This window comes from Neolamprologus multifasciatus, chromosome 1, assembly GCF_963576455.1.
Source record: "Neolamprologus multifasciatus chromosome 1, fNeoMul1.2, whole genome shotgun sequence".
Lineage (NCBI taxonomy): Eukaryota > Metazoa > Chordata > Actinopteri > Cichliformes > Cichlidae > Neolamprologus > Neolamprologus multifasciatus.
In genome coordinates this window covers 11,662,422-11,683,638 of record NC_140439.1, presented here as the reverse complement: position 1 = coordinate 11,683,638, position 21,217 = coordinate 11,662,422, and the positions used below count along the sequence as shown (strand labels likewise).

The 21,217-nt window shown below is 41.7% G+C and overlaps 1 protein-coding gene across 3 annotated transcripts in view; it reads left to right on the top strand.

Moving 5' to 3' along the window:
* Positions 1–976: 976 nt before the first annotated feature.
* LOC146525360 (E3 SUMO-protein ligase PIAS1-like) overlaps positions 977–21,217 on the top strand; it is a 60,018-nt gene continuing 39,777 nt past the window's right edge. The window contains exon 1 of one of the 3 annotated variants that reach the window (XM_085155418.1): positions 977–1,083. In XM_085155418.1, the coding sequence (XP_085011544.1) occupies positions 1,060–1,083 (24 nt within the window). In that variant the 5' untranslated portion in view covers positions 977–1,059. Of the gene's footprint in view, positions 19,571–21,217 lie in introns of all 3 variants that reach the window. The other 2 variants (XM_085155429.1, XM_085155410.1) reach the window with 2 other exon arrangements.

The following is a 21,217-nucleotide window of genomic DNA, read 5'->3' as shown; positions in this document are numbered from 1 at the left end:
TCCTCAAGCCCCCGGTAGGTTGACTTGTAGCTTTAGTGGGATCTTCCTCTGATACATCATCTGGTGCCCCTGGACAAATCATCAGTGATGTAACCTGGGGTCATTGGGGTTTCGGGTCTTTCAACAATCAGACCCCTTCTCCCAGGCAACCGCAGCTTTTTTAAACAAATATCTTATATATCAAGATAATATAGCAAGTTAAAAATATCTTGCTGGCATTGAAATGAAATTATACATGAAATACATGAAATCATGTATTGTATATGAAATTAGTATATATTCAAAAAAAGAAAGAAAGGAAAGAAAAAGAATCCTCATTTGTTTCAACATTTATATTTTAAAAAAGGTCCAAACTTTTTTTTTTTAAAATGTTGAACATTTTAGAGCAGTGTTCTTTTGTTTTTACTTGACTGACACGAGCTGTCACACGCACAAAGGAGGTTTGCAGTGAGTTTTGTTGAAATTTTTAACTTAAAAAGATTAAAGCAGTTTTATTACTGATTGCAATGTTTTGAAAAAGACATCATTCTGCTCTACTCTCTCATCTTCAGCTTGAGTTTAACATACTCCAGTCTAAGGTCAGCTGATCAGTTGCTTGTAGTTGTTCCTAGAAGCAGACTAAAACACAGAGGAGACCAGGCCTTTGCAGTTACCTAAACTTTGAAACAGTCTGCCTTTTCACACTAGGACCTCTGCAACACTCAACATTTTTAAAACCCATCTGCAGAGCACATCTTACTCCCTAGCTTATGATTGAGTTATTTTTGATTTTGTGTCTTGTCTTCTATATATATTATTTTTCTTTTCTTTTTTTCTCAGTTTGTACAGCACTTTGGTCAACCTGTGTTGTTTTTAAATTTGCTAACTTAATTTCTGCCCTATTCGATTCTTTTGTAGACTATTCTAGTCTATTCTATAGACTTTTCTTCATTTTGCTCCTGTTTTTCCTTTTTTTAAAATTTGTGCACCTAAACGCACCGCTGTGCGCGCTCCTGCGGGTTCTCTGCGCGTCCCAGTCATGTGACAACACCTCACCACGCCTGCGCAAAGAAATACAAGATGGCGGAGAGTGCGGAACTGAAGGTAAGGCGCAGCCTGAAATCATTATAAATTTACTCGGTTGCGAAGCGATCGATTGTTGGGTCACACAGTTCTTCAGGGGTTTAAGTCTCATGGGGCAGAGATCCTGTCAGATTTTGTGTTTATTGGGCAAAAACTGCCGGAACTTTATTGAACCCGCGAGCGCCAAAGCTCGCACGAGCATGTTTATGTTGATATTGAGACGCGCTGGTTTGGCTGAACTAACCGTTTTCTTCGGCACACCAGATGCTGGCAGGGCGGTATTCACTTCACAACCAGTCTCTGCCTCCTCTTTAACCCCGAAAGAGACGGTTCTTCTCCTCGCGGCAGGGGCAGTTGTCTCCATGCCGACTCTCGGCTCGTAAATTCGGAGAATATAACGTCGGTTTGCAGGCTTTGACGTGCCGACAGCCTCCAGACTGTCAGTGTGTGTGTGGACATGACAGCGGCTGCACGCCTGTTGGTTTACGTTAGAAATAAGTCCCCTCCAGATTAATGAGCACTTATTAATAATTAGAAACTGTCGTGCGTGGTGTCCGGGCAGAGGCCGTGTGGCCGCGGGCGGAGTAACACTATCCCGCCTGCTCAGTAATACCAGCGACTCCTCCGTACCTGTTGATACACGCACAATAAGACGCACCGCTTCGCCTAACGGTGCTCCTGCAGCTGGTTGCCCGTTATATCAGCACCAGGTGCGGCTTCCTCGCCAGGGCATCCGACGCGCACCTTATGCGCTGTATTGCCTTGGCAGCGTGACAGAGCCCAGTTTGAACATATCTAACAGTTATTGATCAGAGTCTTGGGCTATTTTTAGATCCCTCCCCCCTCCGGTGTGTTTCCACTGCCTGTCCGGGATCTGTGGATCTATACGTGCTCCTTTGTGCCAGCTGCTGCTCAGCTGCACTCACTGTAATGAACAGGTTTGTAGATACATCCTCTGCCTATACTGAAAACACACGTGTGGTCTTAATATAAAGCTTTGCAGTTCATATTTCAGATATGTATGAACGTGTGTGTGCAGTTCTTATTTGAGACACATGTTTTCTCCACATTTTTATTTTCTTAAGTGCTTGCAGTAGGGCAGCAGCTGCTGTTTATTTTCATTGTCATTTAATCAGCAAATAGTTTTCTAGATCTCCCAGTGGGAAAGAGTGCAAAAGCCTAATCTAAGAAATCACCTGCAAACACACTGTCTAAAACATAGAGACCCAGTCAGTGAACTGATGATCAGCTTTTTTCTTTAGATTTGCCTTTATGATTACCTGTCTGCCCACAAACATGGCTCTAGCCCTCCTTGTGGATTTTTTTGGATTGTACTTCAAATAAAATTTGAGCTCTAGCACGATGTGATGAGCGTGTTTAGCATCATGTTTGGAACGGGATAACAGATTTGTGCAATGCTGCACCTGCTGATATGCACGAAAAGAATGGTGAGGATTTCTCGCATTGATCGCTGCTGACTGTTCAGTAATGATGAAATGCTGATGAAACTTCACACCGAGTATTTATAGATTTGCAGCATCATACAGGAGCCATAAAAGGTGCTGAGGAGGATCTGAGAAAGTGATTTATTGGTTACAGTTTCAGGTCTTTGAAAGTGTTAAACTTACGGTAGTCATGCACTTCCGATTTCCCGTGGACAGCGTCAGATCAGTGACGACTCAGCTGATCTGTGGTATTCAGAAATTCAAATCAAATTGGAAAAAGGGTTAATGCAGCAATGGCGTTTAAAAAAAAAAAAACAACACTTTTTTTTTTTTGCCCCTTACCTCTTGAACTGCATGGTTGCTTTTTGTCCTAAGTGTGTGTTTCTAGAGCTCTGCTCAAACAAGTAAGGCAGTGAACTTGTTTGAAATGCTCGACCTGAGCTCAGTGTAACAGCCCAGTATGCTGTTACACTTGGTAAACCTAAAAAAGGTGCACTTCACCTGTTAAACGAGTAGTTGCTTGCCAAACCTCCTGCGTGAAAGGAAGTGTTTGATCAATTTGAGGGGCTTTAATTGCGTCTTTCTTAGAACATGCCGAGGTAAGAGTGAATCATTCTAGTGCAAATTTCAGAGTGCATTCCTTCCATTCCTGAAGCATTTTAGTCAAATGGCTCGCGAACAAAGAGTTTTCTGAAAGATGCACTTTCTTGCTGAGCAGTGTAGATTCTGCAGTTTTGGAATTTGCTATTAATTCAAAGTATGTCCAAAAAATGAAAAACAATTAAAAAAAAAAAGTGAAGCCCGGAGCGATTGTGGCTCAAGAGTTGGCAGTTCGTCTTGTAACCGGAAGGTTGCCGGTTCGAGCCCTGGCTCGGACAGTCTCGGTCGTTGTGTCCTTGGGCAAGACACTTCACCCGTTGCCTACTGGTGATGGCCAGAGGGGCCGATGGCGCGATATGGCAGCCTTGCTTCTGTCAGTCTGCCCCAGGGCAGCTGTGGCTACAACTGTAGCTTGCCTCCACCAGTGTGTGAATGAATAGTGGAATTGTAAAGCGCTTTGGGTGCATAGAAAAGCACTATATAAATGCAATCCATTATTATTAATATTACATCTCAGACCTGTGGCAACTTTTTAACAGCTGCTTTAATGCTGTAAGATTTCAGCACCCACCAAAAATGAATGCAATTAGGCAGAAATTGGGCAAAGGGAAAACAAAAACAATAATAAAGCAGGCATCTCTGCTCCTGGAGCTCCCACACAGCTCTCTGCAGAGCGTGGGCATGCATCATAGACCTGTAATTGGCCAACAAAGCCCAGAGGAGGTGCAGGTTCAGCTCCTTTTCAGGAATTACAGTTTGCTGAAAGGTTACAGAGCCAAAATCATACCCTACCCCTGCCTTAAACAAGTGACATAGACACTGAAAAACACTTTATAAGACGGGTGTGAAAATAGAGTCAGCTCACAGTTGGGGATGATTCACAGTGCACCCATGATAATTTTAACACAGCTAAAAATAAAACCAAACTAATTTTATCTTTATTTATTTGTTTATTTATTTTTCTGTTTAGGCCAAGCTGCAATTCAGATTTGACAACGTTTCAAATCTTGAATTGAAAAGTGGCAAATCACAAAACGGCTGCTTTTCTAACACACAGGCATCTATGTTTCATTTTATGGATTTGAAGTTTTTTTTAAAATTAAGCTTATATGATTTTCAGCACTTTAAGGCTTCACTTAAACTCCTTTTTGCAGGATGATGTGCTGTGATTTGTTTTATGTTTCACTGAGGGATTTTTAGTGTTTATGTCAGAAAGTTCCAGTCGCTCACGGGGATGTGAGCAGATCAGATGAGCTCCAGGACATCACCATTTTAATTCCAGCAGCTCCTTCACACCTGAGATTTTTTTTCAAGTGTTATTTTAACCAATGAGTGTCTCTTCTGTTCTTATACACCACGTTGTGGTTTTGTCACTTTGGGTGATAGCTGAGATGTTGTGCACTGGGTTGGCTGGTCCTACTTCTGAGCTTTTTGTGCAAGTGTGGAACTGTCACAGTGTGTGAAAGAAGCGAACGGCATTAATGAAAAGGAAAGCGTGTTAAAATCGGCGCTCTGGCAATCTTTAAGCACAGCTCTCTGCTGTACGAGACGTACCGCTGCAGCAAATGGTTTTCCATCATCGCAGTCGAGCACCAAATGTGAACTTTCTGATGTTTAAAATAAGAATCTGGTTGATAGCCAGTGCTCTAACAGTGTTTGTGGATATTTATTGTCTTTTATTTTTATGCCGGGGAGACAAATATTCATTATTAATGAATAACTGTCACAGTGTCTTTGAATGATGACAAATTGAGCCGGTTAACAAAAGAAGGGAAATAATCAGATTCTTTTATGAGGGAACTTGAAAAAGAAAGTAATTTGCTTTTTTCCCGTGGAAAAAAAAAAGACCAAAAAAAGAGATTAAAAGTTTAAAATTTATTTCCAAATGAGTCGTTGGTTATTTTTGCTCCTTAATGAGGTAGTGGATCGAGCTGTAACGACAGCCACGGTTTGGACGTGTCTGCTGGATTGTTTTGAATGTCACCAAATAATGAGAAATATCTATTGCAGTGTTCCTAAATGTCAAGGTGACTTCTTCAGATGAAAACCCACTCCGATTCAGTGTGCTGAAGAAGTGCATTAGTTTTGGGTTGCTTTAAGAAACCCCCCCCAGAACTGTCATTTTTAGTTCTGCTACACACCCGTGAGCCACAGTATTACAGCCAATCTACAGATGAAGTGCATGTTATAGTTATCATGCACAAGCAGCGAACATCTTCGAGTGGACGTGTTGTGTATGGGAGAAATGGGCGGGTGCAAAGACCCGAGGGCCAGCTCATTATTGCCGTGCGATTGTTTTGGACCCGAAAGGATCCGCAGCTGACGTCTGAGTGCCAGATATCACAGCCACCTTCAGAGGTCTTGTCCAAGCCTTGGCAAAAGACCAACAGCATTAGAGGTGGGACATGCTGTTCTGGCACGTCACTGTATATTGGTTTGCACTGCTGCGCGTTACCTTCAGGAGGCCTCAGGCTGTTTATTATCATACTTTGTGTGGTGAACTGCCGCACGAATCTGCAACGCATTCATCTCTCAGACGCAATCCACGCTTGTGAAAGCCTCTGATGTCGTCTCCCCCCCCCCCCCCCCCCCCCACCACACACACACACACACACACAGACACACACACAAAAAAAGAAAAAAGAAATGTGTCCTGTTGCGTTGCATTTTGTTTCACAGGAGTCCCGATCCTCCTCGGCTTCTTTGAACTGTCTTCTCTCTTCTCAGGAGCTGCAGCAGCAGCAGCAGCAACCTGGCAATACAAATAACTGTCTGTGCGCTGGCGGCTTATAGGTGGAGACAGTCTATTTGTAGAGCCTGTGGCTAGGTTAATCCCTAATGATACAGGCACTCTTCTCTGCTCCCTTACATCCTTTCAGCACCTGCCTATTTCTCTCATTGTCACTGTCATTATCACTGCAGCTGATTTCCAGTTTTAAGAGGAGCAGACGTAAACGTGGAAGGGGCTAAGTGTGAGTGATGACTGCTCTCGCGTGTTCGGGTATTCGTAGTTGCGTTCATACGCCAGAAAACTTTTTATAGCATCATCCCAGACGCAAAAATGTAAAAAAGAACAAAAGCTGTGATAGGTGAAGACGCACGAAAGCTCAGAGCAGATGGCGTAAATCTCACAGTGTGAAACGTGCGCCAGATGTTGCACGTCTCATCTTTTACAGAGATGTCAGAGGTGCTTTGCAGTGAACCAGCAGGAACAGACGGCTGCAGAAGGACAATTATTTTATTTATTTATTTATTTATTTGCTGCTTCTCTGAATTCGGTGAAGTTTAGGTGTTTTTACTCCCAGATAACAAGCGTACTTTGTCGTGAGGTGCGGACTGATTGTTCAGTCCAGTCAAACCTGCGTTTAAGCTCAATTATTGTCTGATATTTTGCCACCAATGAGAACACGCCGTCATGCGGTTATCGAATTTCTTTTTTTGTCCCCCGTTTTTTTTTTCTTAATATTTTTTCTTTTTTGTGCTGCTCTGCCGAGACTGAGCTTTTCATTACTCCTGTGGTGATCTGTTACGTAGTCCTGTTGCCGTGGAAACATGTCACATTTGAGATGGACATGGGTAGGCAGCAGTTTGGAGCTCGATCGTGTGTTTCCAACTGGAAGAGAGACAGAGGCAGATATCGCTCTCTTTTTTAAAAAAAATATCTTTGAGTATTAGAGATGTTTTGGTGTGAATCAAGAGAATGAATGAATTTTGTCTCCAGCTAGAATTTATTTGTTATCCCGCTGCAGGCTTTTTGGAGTCGTGTGCTTTTTAGACCCCTTTTTTAGACCCTTGGAGTTAATAAATCTCTCCAGCCGCAGCTTTGTGCAACTTGTGCGCCGAGTTTGTTATACTGTCACTTTGCAATTTGCGACTCATAATTCACCCATGATTTGCTGCAGTGTGGCATAAGTTTTTAATTCATCTGTGCCAGCGCTCAACATGGCTAGAGGCATAATGTTTGAGATTTGTTCTTGGTCTAAGGACACTGTGACCTTAAAAACAAGACGTTTTTTGTTTAATTAATGCATGTTTTTGTTTTGGTTGTTTTGTTTTTTTTGGGGCCTTTATTGCTGACATATTTCAGATATTCCATATATTCAGAATTGATAACATTAATCAGTGGTGCCTTCCTATTAAATCCTTTCATTGCCAGAGGCGCATAACCTCCAGGCGGTAATAATTCTGGGTTTTTATAATATTCATCAGGGTTAGCTGTCATTCTCCCAATCAATCATGAGTCTTGGTGCATTTTTTTAGGCTCCAACACAGATTACACAAACAGTTACTGAAAGAAAAAAAACCTTCCTGAAAATTACTCCAAATGCAACACATGGGAATTTGTATTCGTAGTTGCTGTAAACGCACAATGTATGGAACCGTATTTCGATCGGTGCTTAATTACACATGACATCATGGGTGAGCATGGCTAGATACTATTCTGCTCATGTGGCTCATGGCAGCATAACTAAAGAGTTGTTTAACGTTTTCTTTGCAATTGTATTTTGTCCATAATTGGCCAGATAATTAGGTTTTCATGCTATATACCTGTATGCACAGTTAAGTTTTAGAAAAAGAACATTTAATATAATTGTGTCATCAGCTATAAAGAAATCCTGCACGTTTCCCTTCATGTATGTTTAGTGATATATAATGACACCTGTGTGATCACTGGGAGAATGAAACCGACTGCAGACGATGTCTCTGAGTCCTAAACAGTCGCTTGTAGCTCAAAGCGATAAAGATTAATAATAGAAGTTAGTGCAGGGTTTAGCCTCTTGAGTGACCTTCAACCTGATTGACGGCAGCTTATGACACAGATTCACCAAATATTCCTTATGGTTCTTTAGACAGTAGCCTGCTGCGAGTGGGAAAAATGCCCTTTTTCATTTTTTATTTATTTATTTATTAATGAAAAGAGATCTGCATTCTTTGCTTGAAGGACTGAATCAGTGAACTTGCAGTGATGATCCAGTGGATCACCTCTTACCTCTAGAATGAGGGCTGGGATTTCTGGGTTGGGATTACAGTTATTGCCCACAAAGGAATAGATTTCTGCAAATTCTCACATGTGGCACAACGATTTAATGATTTGGCCCAGTGCAGAACAGCTGTCTAGAAGCTCTGCACTGGAAGGTAAACATACACCCAACCTGGATAGCACCTGGTGCACTCCCTCCCCCTCTCTCTACATGACTTCAGGCTCCCTGTGCTCAGAAACTCCTGCTAGAATACACAAACGGCCTCTAATGTTGAAGTGAAGTTGTAACTCTATATCAGCTGGTGTGATACGCTTACACTCTTCTTCTTCTTTACTCTAACTCTGATGTTTAATGCTAGAGACGGAGAGACGGATGCAGTTGTTGGTCGAGAAAAGCAGTTGGTACTTTGACGTTTTCCTTCGTTAGCATCTTTTCTAACTAGCTTCAGGGCAATGAGAGGATGCATGCTGAGTTGTGCATATACTAACATTTCTGTCTCTGCTTCTCACTTTTCCATCTCACCTGAGTTGCTCAGCTGTCATTTCTAACTGCCAGGCCTAGCTTAGCAGCTCACAGTGACGTCTTGGAATCGCCAACGCATTTGTGTGTCCACTAAAGACGGTGAGAACAAAAAGCATGGGAACGTACTGGACAAAAGATATGTTATCCTCTCGCACAGTTATTTTTAAAACGGCAAAGCGTGCACTTTATGCAAAATGGCCCGGGGGCAACAGAGAGGGATCTCACAGCTGACGAGTAGCTAGCTGAGAGTTTAACTCACGTCCATCGTGAAGGTGCAATGAACAGAGTGAAAGATGATTTTCTTTTTTCTAGGTGATGCACTTAGACTTAGAATAAACACCCCTTCTCTTCTGAAAGATTGAAAATATGAGGATGTAGTGGCAATTATTTGGTTGCCAAATGGTTATTTTGGAAAGTTCCACAAGGAAGTTCCACAGTACTTTATCCTGCAGTCATCTAAAGATTAAAAAATGGCACATACTCACGGGCACTCAATGTCCGGTGCTCCTTCAGTTGTCTCGCGTCGCAGTCTTGTATCATGATGGTAAAAGTGTGGCTCAGTATTACCTCAGAGGCAAAGTATTTACAGAAATTGCTTTTACAGTTTTCAGTGAGGCTGGCGGGACTGTTGCGAGCTCTGCAGCGGCTTCATTTGTCAAACAGGTTGTTACTCATGACAGCACAGCCATAATTTCAAAAACATGTTACTTAGGAATTGGGCTTTTGGGACGCCCCGTACTATCAAGTGTGAATAAGCAAATTAAATTAGACGACAGGCTGGAACAATAGGAGCGCACGTGTAGGGATTAAAGCGAGCTCAGGTTTGATGTGTGTTGTCTTTCTCATTTTGAACTGACAGCTCGTTTAAAATCATCGGTGCGATGTATCTTTTGAGATGTAAGGCCGTGGAGAAATTGAATCGGGAGGCTTCATTCGGTGCAGACGTGGCCCTTGCACCCGTTAAAGCTGCGGGGTTTCTCTGAATGAATCTCGGGATTGGACTCCCAACACTGGAGAAGCCACCGTAATAAGAAAAAGACATCTGTGCTCTTTGCCAGCAACATGTTTTCTGCACAGCCTGCTGTCTCCTGCTACCGTTTCTACTATTCCCCTTCATCTCGATGCGCGCCGACTCCTGCCAACTCCACAGGATTAAAACGGTGAACTAGAGGGCCAGAGCAAACTCCTCGTAGCTCCGCTCTTCATTTTCTCACCAGAGCAGCACATCGGGACTCGGTGCTGACGTTCTCAGCCTTACAGTGTTAGTTGCGTCCTTATTTCTTTAACACAGAAGTGAGGCCAGCAATAAAATCAACAGGCGTTTCCCTCCCGCTCAGCTGTTTGGATTGCTTTGCCATCCCTCATCTTTGTCAGTTTTTTCGTGCCAGCTGTCTGCGTCCACCTACAGCTACAGTTTAACTGTGCGCTTTGGTTGCTACCAGCACCATGTACCTGCAATGTTCTGGCAGCAGATTACAAACGGCCTCCCATTACAACTTGTGCCATTGAGCGTGGAAGGGGACTGGTATTTAGATCTGCTATCTGCCCATGGCATGCTGGGACTAGACCTCAGTAGCCTCAGGTATGGTGGCACAGCGTTTAGTGCACTAATGATTAGAAGAGAAGCATTTTGAAGTCGGTCCAGCTGGGCGGCTTCATCTGATCCTGCTACGGGGGTAAAGGAATAGCCTCATCCATATTTTTGACCCAAATACCATCTTTTGTTTGATCCATATAGCACACAGTGGTTTTGATACTACAGAGGCAGGAGGGAGAGAAAACAAAGGGCGGAGGTATTTCAGAGTTAAAGCCTGAGTCAGAGAAGCTGGAAGGCTAAGAGGTGGGGGGATGGGAGGACAAAGAGGCGTGGAGGATGGGGAGGGAGCTGGCACTCAGTATAGAGCCCTCATGCTGAGAGTGGGAGCTTTATATAATGGCCAGGTAGTGTGCAAGTTTCCCCCCCCCAAATCCTTCGCTCCCCTCCCCACCCCACCACCACCACCAAATCCACCTACACAGCCTCCACACAACCACTGACGAACACACACATCCTGCAGAAACCTTTGCAGAAACTGCTTGGCACAACATTATTAGCCTCACCATCTCCCAGTCTCCAGGGACTCCAAAGAACTGCATTACTGTTCACCTCCTCAAAACCAAGTATATTGCAGTGAATTTTTTAGCTCCGCCAGCAAACACAGAGCTCAAAGGGAAACAATTTTGGCTGCTCAAGGCTTCTAACGCCGGTCTGGTGTCGTATAAAGGCTGGAGATGAAACGGCGTACAGTGATACACACGCTGAAATCATTCTTACCAAGATCTGAATGAGAAAAGCTTAAAGTGGTCAGTTTGATCATTAGCAGCTTCGGCTTAATCTGGTGGTCTCTTTTATTTTGAAAGCCACATATGAATGCAGTCTGTGTTGTGGGTGATTATATGCTGCGATAGTGAAGAAGAAGCATCTAGTTTTGGCTGCCTCCTTATTCACATGGGGCAACCACAGCACGTCGATCCACGTGTTTGATTTTTCTTTGTTCTTTTAACACCAGATGCCCTTCTTGAAGCAACCCTATAGAGATTTTTGCATCTCCTCCTGAGATCGAATCAGGGATCTTTCACTTGAGAAGCAAATGTACAAACCACTGTACTGTGGACCTCATAAATCAGTGATTGATTGTCTGCATATTCTTTGTTTTTCTCGACATTTATCGAAATGACTTCACGCACTTTTTCATTGATAATTAAGATTTGGATGTAAAAACAAGGCATTGACCCAAACTTAATATCCTTAATAGCCACTGCCCAAAAACCCCAATGTGACCTAACTGGAAAGACAGAACAAAATGAGTCATCAATAAATAAATGACTCAGTTTGCTAACAGATCATGCAGATTTAGAGAAATTGACTTCAATATTAAACAACAAAGTGACAGTGTTTTTTTTGTTTTTTTTAAAGAAAAAAGAGATTCAATTCCTCTTATCATACCCAGCATGCAATTAGTACAAATCGCATGCTAAGACTGCCGATCACGAGTGGTACATACAACCCACCTTATGCACTTTGCTGTTTCACTGTACTGTTTCTGTTTGTTTCTATGTTCAATTTTCTTTAAATAAAATCTGTTATCCCCAGTCAACCCTGCACGGAGAGGTTTAAGGCAGCATGAATGGGTCTGTGGCTGTCAGCTGACCTTTGGTCGTGACTCTGGGTTGAATTTTTGTCGGGCATCGCTCGTCTTCGGTGAACACAGCATCTTTGTTGGGGGATGGGAATTTCATTTGATCATATTGACATTTAAATGTTATTTAACCGAACACACAGCAATGAGAGGGGAAGAGAGAAAGAAGGGGACGTGTGGGCGTTACAGTTTATTCTTCTCAATGATTTAATTTGGTGCATTCATGGGGAACTCACCTGTGTGTAATGCAGAGCCTGAGGAAACCTATGAGTAGCGCTTGGGATTTTTGCTGCTTATCAAAATGTGCAAGCTTGCATCAAATGTGTCTGATTTGAATATTAATTTGGCAGATTTAAGATTTTTTTCTGCTCAGCTCGTCTTCAGTTTCCGTAAAACATTTAATCCGAAGCTTCAAAGTGTGAAGTGATTAATGCCAATGCTGCAAGCTTCAAGTTTAACTCAGTATCAAGGTGTGGTCTGGCGACTTGAGTCTCGGTGTCGTCATGCGGGAAGGAAAATATTTATGGTGTTCTGTGTCACCTCAGGCAATGGAAAAAAAGCGAGCCTAAATTTGTCCTCCTGTGCAGGCTAAATTTGTAGCAGGCTATTTCAATCTCGCACCCAATCTTTTCTTAAGCCCAAGTGGAGTTAATCAGCGGTATCACAAATCTCTGAGTCTTTGATGAGCTCCTGGGAAATGTTGGTTTTTGAGCCGGTTGTGGCTTTTCAGCTGCTGTGTAGGTTTGGTCTAGTACACATGAGCAAAGTGTCGGTGTGTGCATGTCATATGACGGTCATGCAGCTGAAGAGTGCATTTGAGGTTTGCATCAGCATGCTGTGCATAGCTCCTGATGTTGTGTGTGTGTGTATGTGAGTGTGTGTTTGAGTCCCATGCATTATTTCTCATCACATCACATGCTAACTCTTTGTGTGCCAGTTCTGCGGTGTGCTTTTCCCGTCTTTGTGGTTGCCCTTTGCGTGTGTGCTCAATTGAACTGAAGTACTTTGCATGACAACTGAAATGAGTGTGCGTTTGTTTTCTAATTTCCTGTTTGCACCTGTTGTTACTTTCTCTTTTAGCATTGTGTGATTAAAATTAAGATAAAAGCACGCTGAAAAAAAAAAAGACAATTACACGTAGACGTTTCACAGGAGGAAAACCACAGCTGCAGGTGAAAATTTGAAGTTATAATGGCTGAATTACACTTTGTTCTGGTGTTGCATATGCGTGCTCATTGTTACACTTTCATGACACCGGGGACATCTGAATAGGATGAAAATGTGTAACTGTACATTTAAATGCTGAGCTTTACTGTGATGCAATTTATACCTAATGGCAGCCATAAATATGAGTGCTAAAAATGTGTGTAGCAGTGCCAAATGGTTGAAAAAATTGGGGAAAAGTTGACTTCAGCTAGTCCCAAAGCTGGTTCTGTTTGGTTTAAATCCAAAAGAAGATTATTATAGTTCAAATAAAGGTGAAGAAACATTAATGAGCCTTAGGCTTTTAAGTGCCAAAAAGATATTAACATTATTTAAAATCCCTCACAGAACAAATGTTACACACTGGTCGAGACAAGCCTCGATGATGTCAACGCTTCCAGTAAGAATGGCGCATCTCCTGAAAGCTTTTTTTAAAAAACCTCTTGCATAATCATATGTAGACATTACATTGTGGATTTTTGTCATTGTGTTCTATACTTTAGTGGGCAATGGTGATTTTTATTGTACTGTCCTGTAAAATAAACCCATCGTCTCCACTTTGAAATACAGCACTTCATTTAAAAAATTACTTTGATGCTTAGTTTGCATCCTTTTCAGGTCTATATAATCCCAGATAGCTGGGCGAAATTAAAATTGCATCCTAGCTCAGGTCTGAGTAGGTGTACCTTTTTGTATAAAAGAAAACTGTGATTTTAATGAGTTTTGTGTCTTTATTCTGTTATATCTTTGTTTTAGGGAAAGTCTGACAGCCCTGATAATAAGATAAGATAAATCTAGAAACAGTTGAATATATTGTTTCTTTAAAAATCTTATTTATTGATTGCCAGCACTCTACTTCACCATCATGCTTCCTTCAATCTGTAGTTTTTGAGTAATCATTCTGACTCAGAACCTCTGCTTTGCTCTCACCTTGGGTAGAAAAATAAAAGCGCAGACGACAGAGCAAGACAAAAGGCAAGCGAGCTTTTATCAAGATGATGTGAAAACGCAGTTGACGTCAGTACTATCACCAAAATAGCAAATTCAAACATACGTGGAGCTGATAAGTAGTACCGATTAGTAACTCACTGCCTGTCAAAGTCGGCAGTTTTCGAGGCCGGTGGCTCTCCTGACAGAACAGCCTATTTAGGGCAGCTCGGGCACTGACCACTTTCCAACACCTCATCAGACAGACCCCCGTGCTGCCTGTTTCCTTTCATAATAGCTCCGCTGCATTTACTGCAGCTCAGCAGCACCAACAAGTGTGTGAGCAAAGCGTGTACCATGTATGCTGTATGCAGGCATTAGAATATGCTATTTTCAGTTTAGAGCTGTGTTTTTAAACTGATGCTGCAGTGGAGTTAAAAAGCAGGAGGTTATTTCAGGTGTCCTGGATGTTAAAGTCCTGGTGGTTTTAAGTGTAAGATGACTGGCATTTGGATCTATTTCAAGGCTTGAAAGGCATGACGTTTTCATAGTTGAATCATCACTTCATAATCTGAGTAACCTTGAGTATATCTGTGGGGAGCGCTGTGTGCACATAAAGCTTGAGGGATGGTAACTACAACCTCCCAGGTGCATATTAGTGAAAAAAATGACTAAACGACTCCAAAACGGCAACAGTTAACAATGGTTACATGAAAGGATTGAATAGTGCGAAGAGAAAAATCTTTTTTCAGTGTGAGTATTTGAACAAATTATTTTCATGATCATTGTAAAACCATTAACTCATTTTTCTCATGTCTGCAAGATTTCAACAAATACTTTTGGAAGTCGTGAATCCAGTTGGTCGTTTTTGTGAAGTGTGTTCTGGAGGCCATGTAGAGCAACTTTGCGTAGGTGTGGAGGAAATTTCTTTCCTGTGAAAAGGTTTTAAAATAACCTAATATGGCAGGAAGTTGCATGACGAGGCGCTTTGAAATCGGCTTAATTCGATAAATTACTTGCTTTAAAAAATTAGGCGTATGGTTCATAAGTCATGTGCATGACCACGCCTCCAACCTTGATCACCTAGAGTTCTTGAGGGACAGGCATGATGAAAAGAATCAGGAGGCAGTCTCCAGTCAGGGGCTCAATTTTAACATTTTTCACCGTAGAGGCTTAGGTGGATTGGCTCCAAAGGCAGAAGAAGATGATGATTAATGGGAAGAAATAAAATGAGTTTTATTTTAATTCTTGCACCCAAAGAATGTTACTATCCATACCAAAGGTAGAAGCTGCATCCCGAAATTTGTTACAGATATTGCAAAATAAACCCATATTCTAAAAATCACAAAAGAACAACAACATTTGAACATGTTTCCATGCCCCCAACAAAAGAGCTTAGCTGGGCTTTCAGCAGTGCAATATCAGCGTGGTGACCAGTAAATGTGAATCTGTTCAGCTAATGCGTCCATGTACCTCCAGCATTGCCACCCTCCTCCCTCCCGCCCCTCCCCGCTGTGTTTTTACTGGAGCTGTGGAGAATTTCATTCGGTTTGGAGGCTCAGCTGCTTTCTCTTCCCCATCCCCCATCATCCCTCTATCCATCATTCTCCACAGCTCTGGACACAGCAAATTATTACCCCCGCACAAACCGCTTTCCAGTCTGACAGGAATCTGCTGGGTGTCTGCAGGTATGAAAAGTCTAAAAAAGCTTTGAATGCAGTGTCCTCAGAAAGGCCTCTGATGGTATAAAAAAGCCTGCAATTAAATTAGCAAAAGTCGTGAGTATTTTCTCTCACAGGCATTGGCAGTAACGTTATTTGTAAAGTGTTTTTGTATGTGATTGCTGGCTGTCAGGAGACATTATATAAATTAAATGTGGGACTGTGCTGCAGGAGGCGTTAAATCCTTTTTGCAGAGTATTAGTCTGCGCATTAGATTTTTTAGAAGTGTTGCTACTAAATCAAATAAGTTCATTGGCTCATAATGGACCAGTTTTATCAAAATGAAACGAAGCATTTTTAATTTGTAAGAACATCCATTTCATGTTGCTTTAATTAAATAACACAGAATTGGACTGCAGAATGATAGAAAAATACTTAAATATGATATAATGATAAATAATTGTTACATCGCAGCTAAGAAAGCAATACAGGAATTACATTTCATTGTGTGTAAACCCTGAAAAGGTCATGAAGTTCTGGTTCCCCCAACCCTGAAGACATATTGGGAGAGATGATGTCAGTGTGTTCTCTTTTTTATGTTTTAAGTCAACTCAGAGTGAACACTAAAGAGGTGTCCGCAAAAACAAATCCCTTTAAAAGCCATTTATCGGTGCCCAATTTGCACAGCTCATCATCCACACTGAAATGATGAAACAGTGGGATATGGCTGAATGCCATCTTGCTCCCCTTTGGTCAACAAAAACAAAACTGTACATCACAGGGAACATCAGCTCAGTTATTCTGCTGAGTCTCAGCTCATTAAACCTCCCTCCTATTCTCTGTGATCACTGGTACTGTCTCCAAAAACACAGAGACTCTCAATTTATTCTTATCTCTTTTTTTGTTGTTTTTTTCGGTTGCTAGGTTATGCGTTATATATATTTTTTTCTATTTAATGCGGGAAGCCTGGCTAGTCTGATGATTGGCATTTGATTTAACTATTCATCAGGATCCTGTCAGCCTTTTGCAATACTGGCCTCCATCTTTCAGGGCTCTCTGTATAGCCAGTGGATATCCTGGACAAACCTTACCGTGCTTTGCTTGTCATTGGTTATGATTGTGGATATCTAAAAAAAAAAAAAAAAAAGCAACAACAAAACAACCTTGATTGATTGGCCAAGAACAGTCAGATTGGAAGCAGACCACTGACAGAAAAGTCTACTTAAAATTTTGTCCTTGATTTGGCCTCGAATCCGCATGTTTATATATGTAGTTTATGGAGATTAGTTGGTCATTGGTGAGTCGGAAAGTATGCCTTCATCTGTGTGTTCTGTGATAAAAGAGGTTGAAAGGAGGTGTAGATCTAATTGAACTCTTTGTCCAGTTGTTTTCTCAAGTCCTGGGAACAGATCTCACACTGGTCTGTGAGACCTGTTGCTCAGCACGTCTGTTCTGCACCTGAAAAATAAATCTGCGAGCTGAACCTTGATGTGTCAGTGTTTGTTCTCTGCCAGTGGAGTTAAACAGGCAGATTAATTTTCGCGTGGTTCCATCTGTTCTTAAAATTCGTGGAATCTTCGACTGTGTTGACTTTTGGTGGAAAAGCAACATTTTTGAGGCTCCTTTGCTGACTGTGACGTCGTTTCTTTTGTAGGTAAAACAATAGATAGACAGCTCTAATGAAGGCAAAGAAGTGTGTGGAGACCAAGCAGTGAAGATCATGTTCACAATGTTTTCACTGGCAGAACCTCTTAATGTCCTCTGGAGCTGCAGACTTTGAATTTAAGTAAGGGACTCTATGGCACTGAGGTCAGGATTCTAAGACTTTAATCATAACAGATACTGGTGGCTGTACCTTAGGAGGTAGAGCGGGTCATCCACTTATCAGAAAGTTGGAGGTTCTGCAGTCTGCATGGCTAAGTCTTCATGGGCAACATACTAAACCCCAAGTTGGTCTCCAGTGTCTTTATCAGAGTATGAACGTGTGAATGTTGGATAGCACTCAGCTGTAGAAAGAAGTGCTTGTATGAACAGGGTGAATGAAGTGAGTGCTTTGATTGGTCAAGTAGAAAACCACTATGTAAGAACCAGTTGATTTACCATTTATGCTTTGGATCATTATCCATATAAAAGCTGCTCCATTATCTCTTGATAATAGCTCATTTAGAAACTGCTGTAATCATGCTAACTTAGAAATTAATTCTGTACATTTAAAGGTTTATAGTACTCGTACACAATTGTAAGAAAAAGAGCCTGACTTTGTTTTCCTACCGTCATGCTTCACTTTGCATCAGTGCAGTTTGGTTTGATTTCTGCACATGAACCGACAGATCCAGGGAGGCTCAAGCCAGATGTATCCAAAAATAACGCTTATCCAAAAGCTGCAAATTTAATCTTAGCTGCCTTCTGTGTGTTCTTCAGTGGTTTGCACCATGTCTCTATTGATTCTCTTTGAAAGATTATGAGTTGAATTGTACGAGTGATGGTCAGTGTAGGACCAAAATCTCATATCCCGATATAAGACATCTATCGTCCCGATAACGATATAAATCACAAAAATGTTATATTTTCTGTAAATTCTGTGAATCTCGGGCAGCTCGACTTGCATGAAGTGTTTCCAGCTGGGCGTCGTGTACCTGGAGTCGAGTGTTTTAACTGACGCAAGAAACGATACATTTTTAGACAGAAGTTGTAACGGATGCCGTTTTCTTTGTGAGTATTTATTACACAGTGTGCTGCGGGGAATAGGCTGTTCTAACGTTTGAGTCTAAGGTTTATTTTTTAGCACCCGACGGCTCTTTTTTTTTTTTGCTTCTGATCCGTAAATACTCTGCATACTCTTTCACGTGATTCTGTTTATTTTGAAAGGTCTCAACAGGATCTTGAGCTTTATTGTGAAAGGTTTATGTGGAAAATAAACAAGCGGACACGATGGTTTTACCGTCGTTGTTGCTAACGACAACGCATAAAAACAGGCGCTTGTCCGTCCGTAGTGTGGTTATATAAAATATAAGAGAAAGAGAGAACTTTAAGAAATTAATATAGCCACTACAGTGACCATCAAAACCATGAAAAAATATTGCAGCAAACAGTTTATTTTGCGACACCACGAAACAAACGATAGCGTAAAAGCGTAGATTCAATTTAACACCATGTTTTGAGCAGACAGATTTAGAGGCTTTTCTGTTTGTTTATATAAGCAAGATGTTATTGCAATAACAACACACCACAGTACGCTAAACCCGAGTTCATCTGCAAGGTCCATCCATAAATAGATATTAAAATACATAAAACCCAGCAACATGAGTTGGTCACAATAAATACATAGACTAAAATCACAAAGCAGTACAAGGTTGACTGGTTAACAACCTCCTGGTGACCTCCTTGTGTTTCCCAACCATTTGGCAAGTGGTTGCATGAGGTTGCTGGCTATTGCTAACCAAAAGTCACAAAGAGGGGGCTGGACCACAGCCCTCTATGAGATTTGCTTCAGTCACCAGCAGACTGCCACAGTTGTCTGTGGCTTGCTTGGAAGATGTTGACTTCTTTGCAAACACTTGCTACATCTCACCGAGTAAAATCTGAAAAAGGCTTCACAAACCGGAAGAGTGTTTGCCTTCAAAGTAAATCAGCATGTTTCAAAAGGCACATCTTTTTTTGAAGGCAACTATATTCGTTTCCGCTCTGCGTCAGATTTCTTGCAGTTTCACTACCCTTCAGCCAGTATTTGCATTCACGTTGGTGTCTTCCGTGCAAACTACAGGCAACTCTGCCAGTCTGCTTGTGACCTGAGCAATCTAACAAAGGTTTTCAGTGCACCACCAATGCGGCCAATTTCCCCCACTAACTCACAGCTGGTCGCTAAATACTTGAGGAAAACTGGGCTTGTGTTGCTGGAGCCTTAGACGAGAAGCGGCAGACCATTCATGACTACACGGCATGGTTTACATTTAAAGGACCCCGATCAGGATCCAGTTCGAGCTCTGCAGGTAAAGATCATCTACATAGGTAAAATCTGGTTTTCCAAATTTAATAACTTAAGTATACACATCTTACAGCTCCCACTGGATGCTGCATGTTGTTCAGTGCAAAGTGGAAACATGAGTTCACAGAGGACCCGGGGAGTCTGATTATGTAACCAATTATGAACGAGCTCAAGATTAGCAAATTTAATAAAACAATTAAAATCTTCTTTCTTTACTTCAGTTCAAAACTGTGCACTTCACTTCCAGCATGCTTTGCTGAAAATGCCACAGACTGGTAAATGAAACATCTCTGCTCTGGTCACCAGTGTGTGTGTGTGTGTGTGTGTTTTTGTGTGTGTAAGAACTCCCCTGTCACCACTAGCTACTCTCTTTGTGTTGTATCCTCTCTCCGTCTTTTGCTCTCCTTCCTTTGTTGCAGCTTCCTTTCGCACCTACATGTCAAGTTGTTTCACCGAAATAAGACAATGGAGCACATTCTCCCACAAACGAGCTTTGTTTAACCAGCGGCTTTTCGCCGCAGCCGAAGCAGCGACGACGCACGGCTGAACGCGTTTCAGACTTATTCTGACTAATAAAGTGAGAATGTTTTTCTGCTTTCATGTCGTCAGGAGAGCAGCAAGCAACATATGTCACACTGGTTGTTAATGTTGTGACACTAAATGTCAAAATACCTCTTTGATATCACTTTAAAGCAGTACATTGTTTTTCTGAGGCTTTGATCTGGGTCGTGAATAAAGCAGGCACAGGTTAGCTGTTTCGTCAGGCCACTGCTTCTCTGTGAAGTGTGTGTGTGTGTGTGTGTGTGCATGCATTAGAGTTTTTCACAAATTAACAGGCAAATAATGCTTTGTTTATAGCTGTCTGTAATATCCTAACAGGGTAGTCCTTGAAGGATTAATCTATTTTCATTCATCAGCTGTCGAATACAAACCTTATCTTCAACTATTTAAAGGCATTTTTCCAGCAAAAGCACCCAACATTCGACGAAATATTTTAAAAGTCCAGTTCAGCACTGTGAACCTATTCTAGGTTCCAGATACATCACATTTAAACAACAGAAGTTGACCCAAACATCTTTAGAGCAGCAGTCCCAAAACTTTTTTGCGTCACAGACTGGTTTAACCAATATTTTCACGGACCGGCTGTCAAGGTGTCGTGGATAAATACAACAAAATAAAGTGATACGACCAAGACAAAAACTGTGGTATTTTGTAAATATATTAATAAACGCAAATTCACTCTGTAATTGTGTAACTCTATTAGCAGCGTCCTCCTGAAATGTGCCAACAATGCTGAGAGTAACATCCTCCTCTCTGCCCTTTAATGCTCTCTGGTCGCTATGGTAACGCCTAAATATTTCTTTCAAAATAAGACACACAACTGCAACACGGGAAAAGACCCAGGAAAACCGAGTTAACGATAAAGACCCTGGAAACCATGAATTTCACACCCGAACCTCAACTGCGGCCCAGTACCAAACGACTCATGGACCGGTACCGGGCCATAGCTCAGGGGTTTGGGACCGCTGCTTTAGAGACAGTCACGTTTATATTCAATGTCTCCAAAAAAAAAGAGAAAATGTTTTAAAATACATGAAAAGCTGAACGGTGTGTTTTATCGTATTAACAAATTATTGTTGATAATCTGAGT